Below are 18,978 nucleotides of genomic sequence, written 5' to 3'. Positions count from 1 at the left end.
ACAATCCAGATGCCACAATCCAGACGAAATTATCAAAACATCAAATTGCAAGAGCTAAGTTTTGTTAAGAAATTAAGCCATACAATACTCACAACAATACACATAACCAGACAAGTTATAAGCTTTCAAGCTCAGATAGTACAGACATCGACCCACTAATTCAATATCTAAAAATATAAAGTAAAAGGGGTGACCAAAGAACAAGATTATTGACAATCGCCTCGTTCAAAGTTATCGATGCATCAGTTTTTATTTTTTTATTTTTCCTGACTAAAACTAAGAGCCTTCAACCAAATTGTGGCCGTGCCTAAGAAAGTATCTGCACTGGGTACCTGTGAATGCAATCTTCCCATGGACTATTATGAGACGGTTTCACATTCCGAAGGGCCTCCCAAACTGCACTATTACATTTGAAACCACTCCCGAACGCAATCTGCCACACACGGTTCCTCTTTCTCACTCTCCCCTTCGCTTCTGTGTAAGCTAGCTCGTACCAAATCGAACTGGACGAAGTGTTACCAAACCGGTGCAGAGTCATCCTTGACGCCTCGACATGTACAGGGAGAAGCTGCAAATTCTTCTCGAGCTCATCAATGACAGCCCTCCCACCAGCATGGATGCAAAAATGATCGAAAGCAAGCTTGAAATCCGGGATATAGGGCTTCACTTTCGCATTGAGTAGTTTCTTGGCCACCAAGGTAGTAAAGAACAGAAGCTGCTCGCTTATGGGAAGCACAAGGGGACCCAGTGTTGTGATGTTTGTCTTGAGAGCTCCACCAGCAATGGCCATGAGATCCTTAGATAAGGAAACCCCGGTTTTCCCAGCACCATCCTGTTCCTGATAAACACACCTAAAGGCCTTATCATCGGCTCCACAATGAGTCCTCACGACATGTACGAGTTTATACTTAGCTCTCCGCCTGTCGGACGGTTTGTTCGACAGCAAAACAGCAGCACCTCCAACTCTAAACAAGCAATTGGGTATCAACATTGATTTCTTATTTCCAAAGTACCAGTTCTGAGTAATGTTCTCAGTGCTAACAACAACTGCGCAAGTGTTCCTGTGTACTTGCAACATATCCTTGGCAAGATCAATAGCTATAACACCAGCACTGCAGCCCATGCCCCCCAAGTTGAAGCTCAAAATGTTACCTCTCAGCTTATACTTGTTAACAATCATAGCCGAAAGCGATGGCGTTGGATTAAACAAGCTACAATTTACAATTAGAATACCGATATCCTTGGGCTTGACATTCGTATTGGCAAATAGGTTATCCAAGGCTCCAAACATGACTTGCTCCGCCTCTTCTCTAGCTGTGGTCATGGATGGCCTTGGAGGAAAGCAGTGCAAAGCTTCAGGGAGATAGGTCTCTTCGCCGAGACCGGAGCGTTCGAGAATCTTGCGCTGGAACTCCAACGACGAGTCGTCGAAATCCCCGGTGAGTTTGGAGTGCTTCATGAACTTTTGGAACTTGACCTGGAGATGCGACTGCGGGCGATAGCATGAGTAGTCGACGAGGTAAACAGATCTCGGACGGGTCATGATGTAGGCGGTGGACCCGAATACGAGAACGACGGAAAAGATAACGACGGTGACGAGGTTGTACTGGAGATGGAGCCAGAGCTGATGAACGTCATCTGGGTTGAGCTGGGAGGTTTGGACGATAATGACGGCTATGAGAGGGACCAAACAGAGGGTCAAGAGGTGGGACACCAGGTAGTGATAGCCGAGTTTCACGTACTTTAGCTTCACGCTCAGGAGGAAGTCAGGTAGCATCCGGGTATGGTGGATCTGAACCCCATTGGAGGAGGCGGGTTCAGCGCTCATGATGGTTGTTCTCTTTTGGGATTTCGGATTTGGGTTCGAGATTTGAGGTGTGGGCTTTGGAACTGCGAGGGGGCAATATATAACTCCGATGCTTACGGAGAAAGATGTATGCGAAGAATACGGATCTGTATTCGAGAGAAAAAGAAAATGAGAAGAGTGTTGGGTGGGTTTAGAAGCGGTTGATACAACTAAAACGACGACTCCCTGCTGCGCTACAGATAATCAAACACGTAGTCGAAGGATTTAATTGAATGTGACCCAGATGAGAGGCAGTTTGAACTTTTGAGCCGGGGTGGCGTTGGGTTTGCTCTGTTTCCTCTGCCTCTCTCCAGTTAAGAGGGAGTGTGATATGAGAAAAATCTTGTAATTGAAGAGAATGCCGATTGGTTTTCTGAGTTTGCTTGGTGGGAGAAATGGGAAGATATATATAATATATATAATTTTAAAGGAAATAAGATAGGGATGGAGAGAGAGGGAGGGTTTCAAAAGATGGAATTCGGTGGAGTCAAAGAGAAGGGAGCGGAAAGTTCAAACTGGGCTTCACCGCACGTCTTTACTGCCGGAACTGACAGATGTGTGCGTGTTTTTGCCCCCAACTAACGGTGTCGTAACTCGCATTCCTTTTCATCTGAAGTCTACTCGTGTCGTACGTTCCCCGGTGGATACAGCTCAATGAATTTGTACGAGAAATGATTTATATAAATTTTAAATAGATAAATTATATATAAATTTTTATAAAAAGATAAAATATATATGTAAAAAAATTTATTTATTTTTATTTGGACTCACTTTTTTAATTTTTAATAAAAAAAACCTATATTTAGATTTGTGAAATTTGGAAATACTGTAATGGAATGTAATGTAAGTTCATTTACGATTTAATCCCTACAAATTATACAGTAATGTTTCCGGTGTGGGATTTGGAAATACGTATCCCTCGTCTACACGAGGAGCATTTATTAACGTAATGTTTACTTACCAACATTAGCTATCTGTATGAACTTATTATTTTTTGTTCTGTCGTTCATAGCAGGGACCATAGGAGTACGTACAACAGATTTATAGTGAGCTGTATGTCGACTAGATAAATTTAATAAGCAAACTTATTATGGCGGACCCAACCGCCAATTGTCAATTGCCTTCAACTTGGACTGTCAAAGCTCTTTATATCTCACATTGACAATTTTTACTCCTAAATCAATGTTAGCTTCTAAAGTTGAACTTTATCTACTTAGCCATCTAACTATTTATTTTTTTTAAATATATAGATTCACTACACACACATAGATATCTATGTTATGTGTTAGGAAATAAATCTAAGATAGATATGGTATACCCTTTTTATCGACTATTCAATGTATCACAGACTAAAATGGACTTAAGACTTTAAAACATTATCTCCATGGTTTCAAACAGTACTGGTGGAACCACCTTTCTCTTAATTTTTTGTCCCCAATAATTCTTTGGGTAAATTTTAAAAAAAAATTAAAACTAAGAATAAATTTATAAGAATAATAAAATTAATATCATGGACACCCAAGTTTATTAATTTTACAAAATTAAGTTTCTTAATATGAAATCTAAAATGAAATCATTTCAATATTAGAAGAATCATTTAAGATTGACATTTTAAAATATCTATATTTATTATAAAAACTTCATGTATAAACTAACTTAGGTACTCAAAGAAAAAATGAGACTATGAAAAATCACATGAGTTTTATTGAGAACATATATAATTTCTAAAAATATCATTACAAAAATGAAAATGGATGAATATTACTTACTAAAAATACTATCATAAGAGGTGATCTTAAGAAGATGCTAAGTTATGTTTTTTTATAATTTTATTTCTACATATAAACAATTTTTTTTTCTTTTAAATGAAAGTTCTCTTTAAAGATGATTTTATTGAGATGTAAATTTTATATATAATTATGAAAGCAAATGTCTGATTTGGCCATGAAGTTTTTCAAAAATACATATCTAATAGATTAGTTACTCTAAACTCTATAATCAATTAATAAACTATTTTTCAAAGGAGTTATCCATGGATCGTGTGAGGGGACAAGTACGACGACGCGTCCGATGGTGTTTGTTGAGAGTTTAAAGATGCCCGTCCTCTTCTGAACAGCCAACTGTCAAAAATGACCGCACGGAGGTTTTGACCGTTTTGGAAGCTGGGGACCGAGATGAGCCCAATAAATGAATAGATGGCCATGCAAATACAACACGGGTAGACTTTCATTATTTTTCAGATTGGCCGTTCCGATAATAAATATGATCATCACATTCACATTGGTATTCAAAGGACTGGAAAATACTTTTGCTTGGTGATAACAAGCCAGCCTCTATTTTTGGACAGCAACAAAACTGCTTCGGAGGGCTTTTTCTCGTAGAAAATGGATGGGAGTCGGCAAGTTATTGATTCTAAAACTTGTTTTTTATTTTCTTAGTTGATTTGAGAAGATTGTTGGGACTTTCCACCTTTTTTTGAATCCGGTAACTTGTAACCTGCTAGATATAAAAAACAAAAAACAAAAAAAAGCCAGCCCCCTTTATTGATTTGATACTCGCCTAACACATTCGATGCTCCATGCCCACCTCCTCCCGGCCCCTTGGTACCGACAGAGCGACGAGGCAAGTTTAAAGATGGTTTGCATGGAACAACTAGAAAAGGCACCACACACGTGGGGCATAATTCCACCACACAAGTTAAACGTAAATTAAAGTATGCATTTGAGTTTTCCACACACAATTATGAGTCTCGATTGAATTCCTAAATTATACGTCATTTTGCTTCCCGGCCAACACAAATCTACGTACCTATGGCTATACATGCGGCTTGAAATATTGCAGCACTCCCAGAGTCCCAGGCTTAATTAATTACTGCGGCTAAGCTCTGTCTCAACGCGCAGTAACCTTCCCTCCCCTTAGCCACACGTTTCCAGCATATTACCCAATAGTGTAGGTGGTAGCCGTAATAAAAATTTGTTGATGCCTAAGCCAACGCAGCTTTCTGCTCGATCGTAAAGGCCGCTTCCTGATTTCCGTGTTAAGATGGCTTTGACTTGACTTCTATATATCACGTCACATGATCGGCATGGCAACCGAAAACGGATGCATGTCATCTTTCGATATTTATCATGATTTTTTTTATATCAAAAATTAGTTATTATTTTTCATTTCTCGACAAATAGTCTGAAATCTGATATTTGCGAGGTATAACATTTGTCATTATGATATAAAACAAAATGTTTCTTAATAGAATGATAAAAAAATATATATTTTTATTAATGTGAGTATATACTCTTGCTAAAAATATGACAATTGCATCATGACTCGTGTCACGATTCACATGCCTCGATTGATAAGATTTGCTTTTTGACGTCTTTCAGGGCCTTAAGGGGCAATAAGTAAGTAGGCCTAAGAGCTTGAGGAGAAGCCCAAATCAGAAATAATGTATAAACAACCGCGGTTAGGGCTTAAGCTGAAATGATGAACCCACCCAAGTCTTAGTTTCGGCCCAAAAAACACTTACATGGTTGCATTTATATTTGTCGAACCCATACTCATACAGTCATACTGCTCTTTATCGTTTAAGTTATTAACATCTTATTTCTTTTTAGAGATGAGTTGAGATTAAAATTAAAAGTTAAATAAAATATTATTAAAATATATTATTTTTTATATTAAGATTTAAAAATTTTGAACTTTTTATTTTATTTTATATGAAAATTTAAAAAAATTGTAATAATTAAGTAAGATAAAATGAGATAAGATGAAATATTTTATGAAAGTGAACAAGGTAGAGCCCACGATATTGGCTTTTCTTATCGGTTTTACTACTCATTATCTTATACCACACATTATATATATTTTTATTTTTTTTATTTTGCTCCCACTAAACTAATTGAATTGTTAAACTTATCATCCATACACTACATACATATATACTTACTAAGAAAAAAAAAATTAAAAGATGTGTAGTGTGTGAGATGTTAAGTGGAATTATTATTTATTTATATTTTAATGTAGAAAAGAATCTGGGCAACCTATAAATGTTATATTAACAAACTTATAAATTATAGGGCTTAATATGACTTGTTAGGTTATAAAATATATGATCATAAAATAAATTTGAAGTATTATATTATAAAAATATGATATTTACAATCATGAAATATGTGCTCTCTGCATATTTTCTTTGAAAAAAAAAATTTAAGTTTACGTGAAAATTTTAATTTTTTAATTATAACAAACGCGTGGACTTTACACTTCAAGTGATAGTTCATAAAAGCAACGACGTCCAAGTTTCCATGAAATCTCTATGTCAATAATCCAAGCCAATTCATCTCATATTGGCAATGGAGATTAAAAGGGGCAGTTCCTCACTTTTCTAAAAATATTTTCAACTAAAAATATCTTAATTTTATTTTTCCTTTGTCTAGGAAACAAACGAAATATAAGATGCATATTATACCATAAATGGATCAACAAAGCATGCAAAATGTAATTTTCCAATACAATCCGATATTTCCATGACGTACCAGATTCTTCTTCTTCTTCTTCTTTTTATTTTTTCTTTCCATTCTTTCAATCCCATCCCAAGCGAAGGAGTGATGAATGATTTCGCACTGGTAAAACTCTCTCTCACAAGTTAGAAATAGAATAAGAAGATGATCCGGATGCGCACAAAAAATCAACTACGTAACTTCACGCTTTTGCCCAATAATTCTTCGACACATTCAAAGCTCACATGTCCGAGCACGTACCGTAATACTTCCAAGTCAAAATACCTCCGTGACCAACTTTGCTTAAGCTAATACAGGCGGTTCCGCAGCAGTCTCAGCCATGGGGGTTTAAAGGAAAAATCTATTCATAATTTCCTAATTTCCGTCTAGAGTAATTTGGGTACAAAGATCCCTTTTGAATTTTATTTTCATACTTGTTGAGGAAATTTATTTGCCCATTTGCGAACTCTTGTATTTAGATTAACTGAGATCAATGATAGTCAATGATACAATACAAGTCCCTTGAAACAATTATGAACTGCAATAAGTTCTCTCTCATATGCAAGTAGAATCTCACATACTACCCTCCTTTACTCAATCAAGGGTATTTGTTGGGTGGATGTATTGCTTCAGTGGATGTCCCATGGTGGCAATGGTGTTTGGTAGAGCGTGGTGGAAATTATTATGGTGGGCAGGGTGTCATTAGTTGTGTATGCTCTTTTGTTTTATGAAAGTTGAACACCAGAATTGATTACGAAGATGTTTCTTAGCCCTGTGCGCTATAACTTTTTTCCTGTCTTGCTGATTCGCACATTGTGAAAATATCAATATACTGCTATCTAACGATATGAGTTGCAGTAACACTCCTTATTTTTATAATTTCCATATGTGGCATTTTAGTGTCATGTTACCAATTGATCTTCAAGAAGCTACATGGCTGTTTTTTGAAAGGTCCGATCAAAATTATCTGATGTTGTTTCCTGTGCAATGTGGACTGATAGTTGATCAGATGTTGATTATTTGAACTTGTCGAACTCTTTCAATTAATTTGAGTAGCTTTGTGTTATTACAGGATAACTTCTGTATCAGGTAATTGAGAAAAGTCAACCTGTTATACAATCTCCACCTGCCGCTACAACCCCACCCATCACTCCATGTCGAAAGAAGAAGAATGAAGAAGCTACGTACTTTCTTGGAGGATTTTAAGGACATATTGATGAGTTCATCCATGCATCTATGGATGAACACAATAGTTGCTGCCAGAAAGCCATACAGAAGGTTTGTTCTCTCTTACAACTCTGTGCTCTTATCCCCTTCCTCAAACCTGTTTATTCCAAGCTAAGTGTGCAGTTCAATTTCAGATGTTTGGAATGCCAAAGATTGTTGCGGAAAGGAATACTCACACTAATGGAATTGAAGTCTCTCTGCCATTCCAACAGCGGTATCAGACTAGAATGTGTCCCCTCCTTTTCGAGGCAGCTTGCTATCTAGATTTGGAACAATGATTGTTTCAATAATATAAAATAGACTGTTTGGTAGAATTTTAACTCTAGTAGTACTGCTTGGAAGGTTTGAGTATGTTCGTAGAACTCTTAAAATTGGTTTTCAGAATAAGGAATTTATCTGTTGATATGGCTATGTTTTCCAGTTTTGCTAGTATGGTCCTGCTCGGAAAAGCACATAATAACTTTTGTTCTGAGTAAGCATAACTTGTTTGTGGTCGGATTTATCCATCTTGGCTTCTGCAATGCCTAGTACTGTTTTGGAAATCAAACGACTTGATGTGTCTTTCCATCATTATATATGGATGTTGCTCTTTTAGCTCCTGGCTGCAGCATGCTATGTTGTGGGAATGCAATAGAGCATGACCCAACAATGAAGGTTTGTTGCATCTGGTAGAAGTTGGGGAAGTGAAAACATGGTAAATATAAATTTAGCACCACGAGAGTAGTAATCAGTAAAGCATTTGTATTGTAGTAAAGACTGTAAGGCCAGATGTAGAGGGATAGCACAAGCCTCAGAAAGGTCCAGTGACTACCGTATCTTGGTAACTCAGTATTGTATGCCAATATATTAGTATTTTTTATTACTTTTGTAAATTATTTTGTTTCCCCAATATTTACTTTTGTTTTCAAACTGCGCAGCCTGCATGTTGAGTGCGAATTGGGTATCTTGAAAAAAAAAAATGGGGGGTTTTGAAGATGGGTTGACGACCAGTGCTCGAGACACATGCATCTCATTATCGTATACTAGACACTAAACAACTATATTTTTCCCTGCCCAAACTCATGTTCATGTTCATTTACTATACCGTTAAAACCTGAGTGTGGTAACCTGAGAGATTAGTTTGTGGAAACTTGTATCAAGAGTGCGGGTACCCTCTATTTTGTCGTCAACCTAAGCCACATAACTTTCCGCCTAAGGAATGGGATCCATAGCTTTTGCGACTTTGCCAAAGATTTTTGTTTCTTGGTTTAAAATGATTGCCTCTACAAGAGCACATGGAAGACAAACAACTTTTTTTTTTTTTTTAACGCCGGCGCTAGCAGTCTAGCACTAGCCATTAAAAGCAAGAAACGTCGTGACAATTGGACGTTGTTGCGCGTTTTGTCATGTTCTTTATCATCAACCTCATTGTTAGTTTGGTATCTATTACGAAAAAAGCTGAGTATCCCGCTCGGAGCTACTGCTCTTTATCTTATTTTATTTTTTCATCTAGTGATTAAAAAAATATTATTTAATAATATTGTGAATTTTTTTTTCATATTTAAAAGTGTTTAAAAATGATGTGAAAAAAAAAAAAAGTAAAATGCTTAACAGGAGTCCCGAGCGGTGGGCGTAGACCCACCCATCTATTATTTGCAAGAGGGCTTACCTAGACTGCCCGTGTACATGGAATATTATCATTGACTTTTCTACGTACCACTCTTCATATAAAGGAAGAACTTTGGTGCATCGGAGGTGGAATAATATTCTGATCAAATACTCAGCATCTATGTGATAGTGATAAATGTTATGGGTCTGGCTGTAAGAAAGTAGATATGGAAATGGATGTAAACAGAGATGAAAATGATGGAAGATTGCTGAATATTACTGAAAATTACAGTAAAAGATAAAAGGGGTTTTCGAGGAACCCTAGCCTCCAGTGTTCATGCCAATTCAAATACAAGTTGATCGATAAAAGGATTCCTCTCCTTCCTCACTCCTATATTCCCTCAGTCCATTACTAGCAACCTTTGGCATACACTGACATGGCCTTCTAAAATAACAGAAAGTAAAACAGGAAATACTACTGCATATTTCTACTGACAGTAAAGTAAAATCATGAAACGGGGCGCTCCAGATCCCTGAAACGGTGCACTCCAATTGCCTCTTTATTCTCCTGGCTAAAAGCCGACCCCATTTGAAGAAAAGCCTCTGACTTCAGTTCCACCTCTTGGACTTAAGGCCCTCTGACTTCAGTTCCTCTTCAGTTCCAATCCCTAGCTCCTCTTCATTCCGTCTAGTCTCAATAAATGAGAGTTTAGTAAATGAGTTCCTACGTCCAAATTCATATTTTAAAAGTAATAGTCAAACAGGAGATTTTATATACTAACTTCATCATATTCACTAACCTCTCATAGTTGGAGGGCATGTTACACAATATGATCCATCTCACAAATTACAAAAGCGCGCTTTTCTTATGCATTTTGGTACGGAATCCGAAATATCACCTATCATGGAAATAATGATATATGTTTTATGATACATATTACCTTATATCCCAAAATAATTAATTTAAGTTTGAGATTCTATTTACCGAGTTTTCTTAATTTCATCGGCCTTTTATAAATGTAGAGCGTTACATGTTTTGTATGCACATTGAATATTGTGTTATATTAGAAAGAAAAGTTATACAAACACGAGATAAATACTGATCATAAGTAACACACCAAATTTAACCTTTTTATGAAAATCTCGTGCATTTATCCCGTCTACAATCATTTCTCATGAAGACAAAAGAAAGCTTAAGAACATAATGGATCTCAAAAAGTCGAAAAATAAATAATTTTAATGAGACTTCAACGTGATCATGTGTCAAAAAAATGGGTCTAAATAAATAGACCCATCTTAATTAGGTTTAGAAGGGTCTCTTATCTGAAACGGGCTTACCCAATTTGAATACAAGTGAATAAGCTTAATAAATAGAAAATGCTACTTATCACGTATCAATACGTGAATCATTATTTTGTCATTCTATTTAAATATATATATTTATATATTAATATGTATATATTTAAATAGATAAATAAAAATAATAAATTACATATAAATATGTGATGTAGAAGATGATAAGTAATATTCCTTGGAATGACATGTAGAGTTTTTCTAGTAGATTATTATGTGGTAGAAATTTTTCTAACAGACTCATTTTTGTAATAATTTGTCAGAATTTTTCGAATAAGAGGCGGGAAATGTTATTGCTCTGAAAAGTCTTTTATACTCGTTAGCATATTAGAAGAAATTTATTTATTTGTGATTAATTATTTTATGTGAAAATGATTATTTTATATTAAAATAAACCTATTTTCATCATAAATGTCATTTTCGTCCCAAATAATCTTTGCTTATTTCTAACGAGTATAAAAGACTTTTCAAAGCAATAATATTTCCCGCCACGAAGTTCGTATTCCCGTTCTGTGGCTGCGTCTCTCGTTCCTTCGATCTGTTTATCTCTGAACCAGCTCCCTTTTTTATCGTTTCAATCCGGAAGAATTAGAGAGATTTCCGGAGGCCTAGGTCAGAATTTTTCAGATCCCAAACTATGTCATGGAACGCTTTAGACTCTTCTCGTTTGTTCTTTTCGTTGTTTAATGAATGCCATATATATTTGGATCATATTTTCTGCTTTATTGAAGTACTTCTCAAGAAGAAACAGAAGAAGGAGAAGAAATGCACCCCTTGTAAACATAAACATACCAGTGATATATATAAATATATATTTATATATATTAATTCATTGCATTTATATGCTTATGGTGGAATAGTAAGGAAATAGGTGATTGACTGAACTTAAAACGGACATGAAATTGAAGATGGAATCACCAAGTTTGTGATTCTTACGCTAGTTATATTACTACTAATACAAGGACGAATATTAGGAGGAGCAGAGCGATTAATCTTTATTGTAGTTAAACATGGCCGCCATTGTACTTCAGTAGAGCCCCATGTTCCTCACCCTGCATATATGAAGAAAAGGCAAAGAATCTGGCTTAGTAAAAAGGAAAACCATTTACATTTGTTTGAATATATAGTTTACGTGTCACGTTGTTTACCCAGCGATATGTCATATGATTTCATGATATTGTCAATTGAGACCCTGCTTGGTTCAGGTTTTGGAAATACTTGGCTAGATCTTCTTTTTTTAAATCTAAAAAAGTTGGCTTCCAAAAGCAAATGAAATGCTTTTAATATACAGACGAAAAAATACTTTAGCTTTTCATTAATGAATGGAAAGAGAATCCAAACAGAAGTTAGAGGCATGACTCTTGGTAATTAAAGGCGACTCTTATTATTATTTGTGGTTCAAAGGAAGGAGATCTTGCAGGTGGACAGTAGATATAAGATTTTAGATAGAGTTTACGTTGTGTCTGTACAACCAGCATCGAATAAGGTAGCACCATATACATATAAATATATACGCATGCATATATATACGAGGACACTTTACTCAGGTGAAAAGCTTTAACTTTACTACCTCATTTCCTCGTCGGTCATGTTCTGGCTCCAGTTGTCTTGTACTTGGGGAAGGGCACTCGGCCAGCCTCAATACGTTTGACATCCTCCACAAGTTCTTCATAGCGCCTTTTCACCTCGTCCTCAGTTTTCCCACCAACAGCCTTAGCGACATTGTACCAACGGTCTGGAGTGTCCTTATCATACACAGCCAGAGCCCGCTCAAAGGCCTTGTTTTCCTTGGCTGTCCAAGAGTCGGAGCTTTTGGAGGACATTGAACTGGATGCCATTTGCTTAGCTAGGGTGAGGCCGTTTGCAATGGAAGAGAAGGAACACTATATTGATTGCGGAAACTCCGGGCTAAGGTGTTAAAGTAAGGGAGTGAATAGAAAAGGCTGAAAGGCAAATAATTGCTTGGGATGTTTGAAGAGAGTCAAGAGAGAAGACTCTTGGCAAGAGGTGATCATATGTGCAAAGAGAGTGCAACGTCTTCTCTTTTATAAGCAGGAGTGGAGGGGGTGAGGTGGGGTAGTGCCAGTTGGCCTAAAATCTTCCAAAATTCTTGTCGAATTTTTATGATTTGTCTTCTTAGGAACCACAAGATGATACGGGAAAGAGAAGAAGAACAACAACGTGGGAGAATCAGTACCTCCAAGAAGTTAATAAAACATAGTTTAGAAGGAGAATTCCTTATTAAGTTAATGAGTATCCGGATTATATGCAGTAAAAGACATTAGAAGCTCCTAGAAAAACAGTAGAACCCATGGACTCCAAAAGGCCCTTTCGTGTTTTGAACTAAGCATGGAAAATTCACGTGGCTTGGTTTGTGGGACTGAGGATGTCGCCGACTCCTAGACAAGTCGGCAATTTTGTTGGGTTAGTGCGGCCTCACGAAGAGAAGAATGCTAATCGAGACAAAAACAAAGTAGAAACCTAGACAAGTCGGGTAATTTTATTGGGTTAGGGACTCAGGAAGATAAGAATGCCTATGGAGACAAAAAAAAAAAAAAAGTTGAAATCCCACGGCAAGCTTCTCCATCTTTTTGGATTTGATTTTCGATTACCCCTATCTTTTTTATTTTACTGCTTGCAGTTGCAGGGTCATAGGTAGGCCCGACCTCAAACCACAATCAGTCCAATGACCGTACCGAGACTTTCACGTGTGCACCACAATCCATATTTTCGAAAGAGATCTGCTGCAATAAAGCTTTTTTGAGTTCTCTACGTTGCAGGTGATGATCTTTAGGGTGTACTCTGTCCGAGCACTCTAGCCTGCCAGATGAATCCGCACATTAATTATTATATCATGTTTTTTCTTACCTTCTTTATTCTTTATTTTAAAAATAAAGTAAAATCTGAGAAGAGCGGTCAACATATATTACCCGCTCTTTTAGCAGTCGAGCAGTCGAGAGCTTTCCTGAATGTTAGTTTACTCTGTGAGAGGTGTCCATTTCCAGGCACAGTTGGGTCTGTGATTGGTGTTTGGTTTTTGAGTCGGAAAAAAAAAAAAAATCATGTTCGTTCGTCCTCTGTTCGAGGATGAAAAGACTTTCTACTCTCAACAAACGTACTTAATTATTTGGAGGTTCCTTTCCTGACGGACAATGGAAGTTCCCCAGTTTAACACCATCAAAGTTTAATGAACGATTGAGGGCCGCGTTATCTCTTTCACTGTTGATTAAATTGGCGGAAAACGAGATTTTAGAGTTGAATGACTTGGTCTTAAACTCTAACCAGAACAAGTAATTATAGAGGCGTAGTTGACATTGATCGGTTACCTAAGTCGCCAAAGCAACAGCATCAAATGTTTCAAAAAACCTGTTTTTCACGATATATACATATATGCATATTATTTTTAATTAAAATGAGAATCTTACCAAAGTAGTCAATGTTCATTATTTTTAAGGAAAACTGGGTTATAGACTTTACAGATCAAAACTGGGTTATAGACTTCACAGATCATGATTTTAACATGTTCTAACATTACTATATATTATAGTACAAGACTAAGCATATTGCTTTGGTGTGTTAGAATATAAAGTATATAATTGAAGTTCTCTCTCCCTATCAACTTAAGAAAATTGATGATTTAACATGATACAATAATTATATCAATAACTTATTCTCGTGACTATTACTTGACATGGAATTTAACCACTCGTATGTCTCAGAATAGACGTAAAAGTTGAGGATAATTTATTTTAAGATGATAAAGTTGGTTCAGTAGTCCTTTCTTGTGGCAGACTGCCAGACACTTTCAAAGCACATCAAAAGTGACAGTAACCCTACATATAACATGAAGGATATCCACAGATGATCTGTTGGATTTGTTGTTAGCGGTTACTACTTCAGGATGTTGTGCTGGAGTCTAGTAGACTTTGCCCAGTTGGTCTTAGATTTTAACTCATTATGTTCATAAATAATTGTGCTTTATTGCCGTATATATATTTTATTTCTCAATTAAAAGGGAAAGTGATTTAAAGTTTTACCTCTCTCGGATGAACACATGATTTGAACTTGGCTGGCCCATATATCTGTTTCACCCTTAATAATGATGAAGATTCACACAATAATTTGGGAGAATCTTTTAATGCCCTGGATGGATATATATAGCCGGCCGTAGTTACCATTACCAACTACGGTTTTTAACCCTTCTCAATACTCAGTTTTCATTGTTTTCTACCAGAAAATTGATGGACACATCTGCATGCTGGCTAGATTCGCCTAGATGATCATAAATCTTTCATATCTTTCCACTGTCCCTAATATCCCCCCATTTCCTCCTAACGTTACTATGATATTTATAATATATATGTGCCAGCTATAAAGTAAAGTTCTTGTTCTAGCAATTTGTTATGCCTAGTTGATACTATGACTCAAATGCAATACTGCATAGGGTTTTGTCAACACATGAGGCATTAATGCTGTCTAGTTCATAACTGTGTGCTTAATATGCTAGAAGGCTGATCTCCACATATTTGGAGATTTGGTTTCTAGAAGTAGCTAGGTTTGAGGTGAGCATATTAATATTCCGTAATATGCTCAGCTGGGGGAGTATATCAATGGAGAGAATGACGCAATTTCTCGGGTGAGACTAAATATCTGTTTGGAATAAAAAACTATATCTTGGAAAGCATGATATGAAGGAGCCTGGCGGTGATACCGTGGCTTTAAGCTGCAAGTGGGTATATGGTAGCCCCAACCTACGAGGCTATGTTGGCTAAAATCTTGCAAGTAGACTTCAGTTTTGTCTATTCAATCTGGAATATATAACACTCAATCCCCCGATATTGGAATGTAAGTAGCTAGCTAGGATTAGAATGTCTGAAACAGCAAACTTCAGTAGCAGGAAATGCATGGTATATGATTCCTTGAGATCTTGATAATATCGTACGTAGTAATAAAGTTTAATTGAAAATACTCATTCATGCACTAAAACTGTCTAGACACGTCTAAGCCTTGAGGAATAAATTCCACATTATAGGTAGACAAGGGATTTTGGGTATGTCTATAAGTAATAAGCATCTCTCTTATTAGATAAATTAGGACATAAATTTCTTTATTAGAATGATCTAGATATTATTTTTTTCAAAACAAGTAGTAAATATCACTAGGTATAGTGTGTGCAATAGTATTTGCATATATTCCTAGTGATACCTTCTCCGTTTATTCTATCATTAAAAGTTAAAAGGGTGAGCCGTGACACACATTGCTGCCGTCCACAGATTTTCATGTCATGTCGACAACTATATCGAACTTTGGGACTTCTTTAGCAAATAATGTTTCTAGTGATAAGTTATTCTTGATTAATTATACTATAGAAGGTCTGCAAACATGATTTATAGCCAAAGTGGCCCCCGGTTATCAAGTTGTCTCTAGGAGTCATGGTCATGAGATTCTGGCCACACACGCTAGTGGGGCTAGCACTGATCATTAGTTGAAAACTACTCGAGCAATTTTCCACGAATCTGTACGAAAAAATACAAAGAAAAGGAAAAAAGTGATGCTTTGAGATACACCCTCCTACCAATTTTTGGAATCCTTATCACCCAGTCTATCTCCAATAGAAAGTAATATCTATGGAATCCTCCACTCTCAGGACTTTTCTTCCACTGCTGGTCCTTCCATACTAGTGGGAGAAATCGAGTCACGTACTTGGACTACTCTTGATAGTCGGCCAAGAGTGTACGTGGTTCTGCTAATAAATCGTTTAGCTAGTTTCAAAGAGTATTATACATATTTTATCTTATTTTTGTTTTTAATCCAGATTAAACCTTTTTACCTGTTACTGACTAGGGACCTAGAATCTCCAACTTAATGGCCGGTGAGGGGAAAAGGTCCTCTAAGACTTGGCCGATTGGTCCTACATTGGCCGCAAAAGCATCATGCATGTTTACCTTTTTTGATGGAATCTTTGAACAAAGATCAGGGGGAACTTTGGAATTTTAATAGGGAGATTTAGGTGTTAGGAGGGGAAGGAACTTTAAACCAATGTCACTAGGGGAATATGCACATGGGAATTCCAATCTAGTGAGCGAAAACCACCTTTTACAAGGTCGGTAACCATTTGTTTGCATGCGCATCTGGATACGTTTCTTTAACATATATATGATTCTAAATGAAAGGGTTCAAACCATATAGAAGGCCTTCTAAGTTGATAATAAGTCTGTGGTCTACATAGGTTGGATAAGATATGAAGATATGATGCACTCATACGACAGGAACCATGCAAAATTTGGCAAAAAAAAAAAAGAAAAAAATAAATCGCAGATAAACATTTCATAGATTATCACCAATCATCAATATTCCACGTACATTTATAAGGCACCAATGATGTCCTTTTGTCTCACTATCGAAAAGATCATGAATTGGAACTATTAGGAAAGAACTTGGCTTGGGTTTGAGAAAGGAGAACTTCATTTCCAATAATTGAATTAGAATTTTGCCTGCACTCATTACTCACTCGTACAGTGATTATTGTGTTATGAGGATTCAGTTGGAACAGGCTAAGATATTGTGGGACATATATTCTCGTATCCTCACACTGATCGTGTCTTGTCATTCTCCTGAAAGGGCATTTCAAAGCACGTTACTTGTCTTTTTTTCTCCTTTGTGATTTGCTTGCGGTATAGTATCGTTAGCTAGACTCGTCTATCCGAGTCTTGGTTTCTGATGATTAGCCTAAGCAGGAGCACGGATCCATTGAACGTCCTTTTTCAAGTGGATGACCAGTAGCTAATTGCTACTTGCATGCGAAAACCTTCACATCGTAGACGTTGATTTCCTTTGGATCTACTTTTAGTAATAACAGCACTTGATTTTTGCGTGCCTAGCAATCCTTTTGATATACTTCTGGCAATGATTCATGGTCGTTTTTCTTTGTGGCACATCTTACAATTGCATACCTTCTTACCAGCGGCGGAACCAGTAATTTCTTTCGAGCCGAGAGGTCAAATAAAGTTAAAATTATAATAAGATATTTTTTATTTTATTTCTATATAATTTTTTCTACAATATAGAACAATCAAATAGTAAGATTTAAAATAAAAATAAAATATATTTAATTCAATCTATGTCTTAAAAAAGTATATTATGTATTGAGAATAATATATCATTAAAACAATACAAAGATACTTATACAAATATATCAAACAAAATAAATACATTGTCTACAATTATAACTTACATTCTTTTAAATAAACAAAATCTTCGAGTATTGAATTTAAATCAAAATTCTTAACTATTTATCATTTTATATAAACAACTAAATTATTTGCCAGAAACTCATCTTCAATTTTATAAAGGGAGGCCAAGACAATTTTTTAGAGAGTGAACCAACACAAGATGAGATTAATATCATCCTATTAAATCATAAAAAAATAATATAATATATAAACTTTTTTTGGGGGGGGGGGGGGGGGGGCATGGCCCTTCATAGTCCCTCCACTGCTTCTTAGAGTGGCATACATAATCAAGTTAAGTGGATTGTACTTGGGTGTGATTTGGATATTAAAATGAAATGAAATGATTTTAAATAAAAGTTGAAAATTAAATAAAATATTGTTATAATATTATTTATTATTATTATTATTTTGAGATTCGAAATGGTTAATTATTTATTATATTTTATGTAAAAATTTAAAAAAATTATAATAATAAGATAAAATAAAATATTTTTACTATCTAAACAGAACCTTAATTTCATTTTTTTGTGCACTAGAAAAGTTTTATGTCCAAGAAAAAATCTCATCTTGTTTCATGGCCATCTTAGGCCGACAGAGCAATTAAAAAAAAACACACACACACACACACATATATATATATATATATATATATATATATATATATATATATATATATATTCAAGTGTCCGTGCTAAAAATGCAGTGGTCATTTTGCTCATCACCACAGCAATAACTTTTAGGAAAATAAGCAATGACCATAGAAGCAATTGGTACCAGTTGCAGCCAAGCGACCTGCCGCCCTACAATGCCAGTCATGTCAAGTCTAAGCAAGATCCTTGTGTTCTTGGACTTGTTATCCGGGAGAACCTAGCCTTTGGGCAGTAGGTGTGTTACAATCATAGGGGGTTTTGGACAGTAGCCGTGTTGGATTTAGACGGATCACATAGCAAGAATCTTTTTCTACGTGTCAAAATTCATAATCATCAACTCTTTAGACTCTTGCGACATGTCCTGTTTCTTGATTTGGATGTCAAATGTTTGTCCCTTCGGAGTTAAAAATAATTTACGAAGAATACAAGCCGACTCGAGCTAGAAATGTGATCATATATAAACCACAACTTTAGGCCTAGATAAACAATGTCGATTCAATAGGTTGAAGATAGCCCAATGATAGCCGAATGGGCCTAAGTTTACATGAAATAAGTTGTTGAATTCGGGATTGGGTCCAAATTCAAGC

At 36.0% G+C, this 18,978-nt stretch overlaps 2 protein-coding genes and 1 long non-coding RNA gene across 3 annotated transcripts; 1 reads left to right on the top strand and 2 right to left on the bottom strand.

Moving 5' to 3' along the window:
• Positions 1 to 45: 45 nt before the first annotated feature.
• On the bottom strand, positions 46 to 2,405 carry LOC122311606 (3-ketoacyl-CoA synthase 4-like). The gene has a single exon (XM_043126212.1). It carries the CDS (start codon positions 1,826 to 1,828, stop codon positions 308 to 310), a length of 1,521 nt encoding a protein of 506 aa, XP_042982146.1. The 5' UTR covers positions 1,829 to 2,405; the 3' UTR covers positions 46 to 307.
• Positions 2,406 to 6,364: 3,959 nt separating this feature from the next.
• Positions 6,365 to 8,046, top strand: LOC122309029. The gene is made up of 3 exons (XR_006242322.1): positions 6,365 to 6,742; positions 7,415 to 7,620; positions 7,704 to 8,046. It is a non-coding gene; the product is annotated as an uncharacterized LOC122309029 (long non-coding RNA).
• Positions 8,047 to 11,286: 3,240 nt separating this feature from the next.
• On the bottom strand, positions 11,287 to 12,542 carry LOC122309028 (protein RADIALIS-like 1). Its single transcript, XM_043122371.1, has 2 exons — positions 12,080 to 12,542; positions 11,287 to 11,561 (listed from the first exon to the last, which is right to left on the bottom strand). The coding sequence occupies exon 1, from the start codon at positions 12,345 to 12,347 to the stop codon at positions 12,096 to 12,098; it is 252 nt and encodes an 83-aa protein (XP_042978305.1). The 5' UTR covers positions 12,348 to 12,542; the 3' UTR covers positions 11,287 to 11,561; positions 12,080 to 12,095.
• Positions 12,543 to 18,978: the final 6,436 nt, after the last annotated feature.

Source organism: Carya illinoinensis, chromosome 5 (assembly GCF_018687715.1).
Source record: "Carya illinoinensis cultivar Pawnee chromosome 5, C.illinoinensisPawnee_v1, whole genome shotgun sequence".
Taxonomy (NCBI): domain Eukaryota; kingdom Viridiplantae; phylum Streptophyta; class Magnoliopsida; order Fagales; family Juglandaceae; genus Carya; species Carya illinoinensis.
The sequence above is the reverse complement of the archived record's forward strand: the minus strand, read 5'-3'. Positions and strand labels throughout refer to the sequence as shown.

What these genes read in the sequence shown, in the direction of transcription:
- LOC122311606 (XM_043126212.1), bottom strand. Translation starts at nt 1,828, where the DNA reads ATGAGCGCTGAACCCGCCTCCTCCAATGGGGTTCAGATCCACCATACC.
- LOC122309028 (XM_043122371.1), bottom strand. Translation starts at nt 12,347, where the DNA reads ATGGCATCCAGTTCAATGTCCTCCAAAAGCTCCGACTCTTGGACAGCC.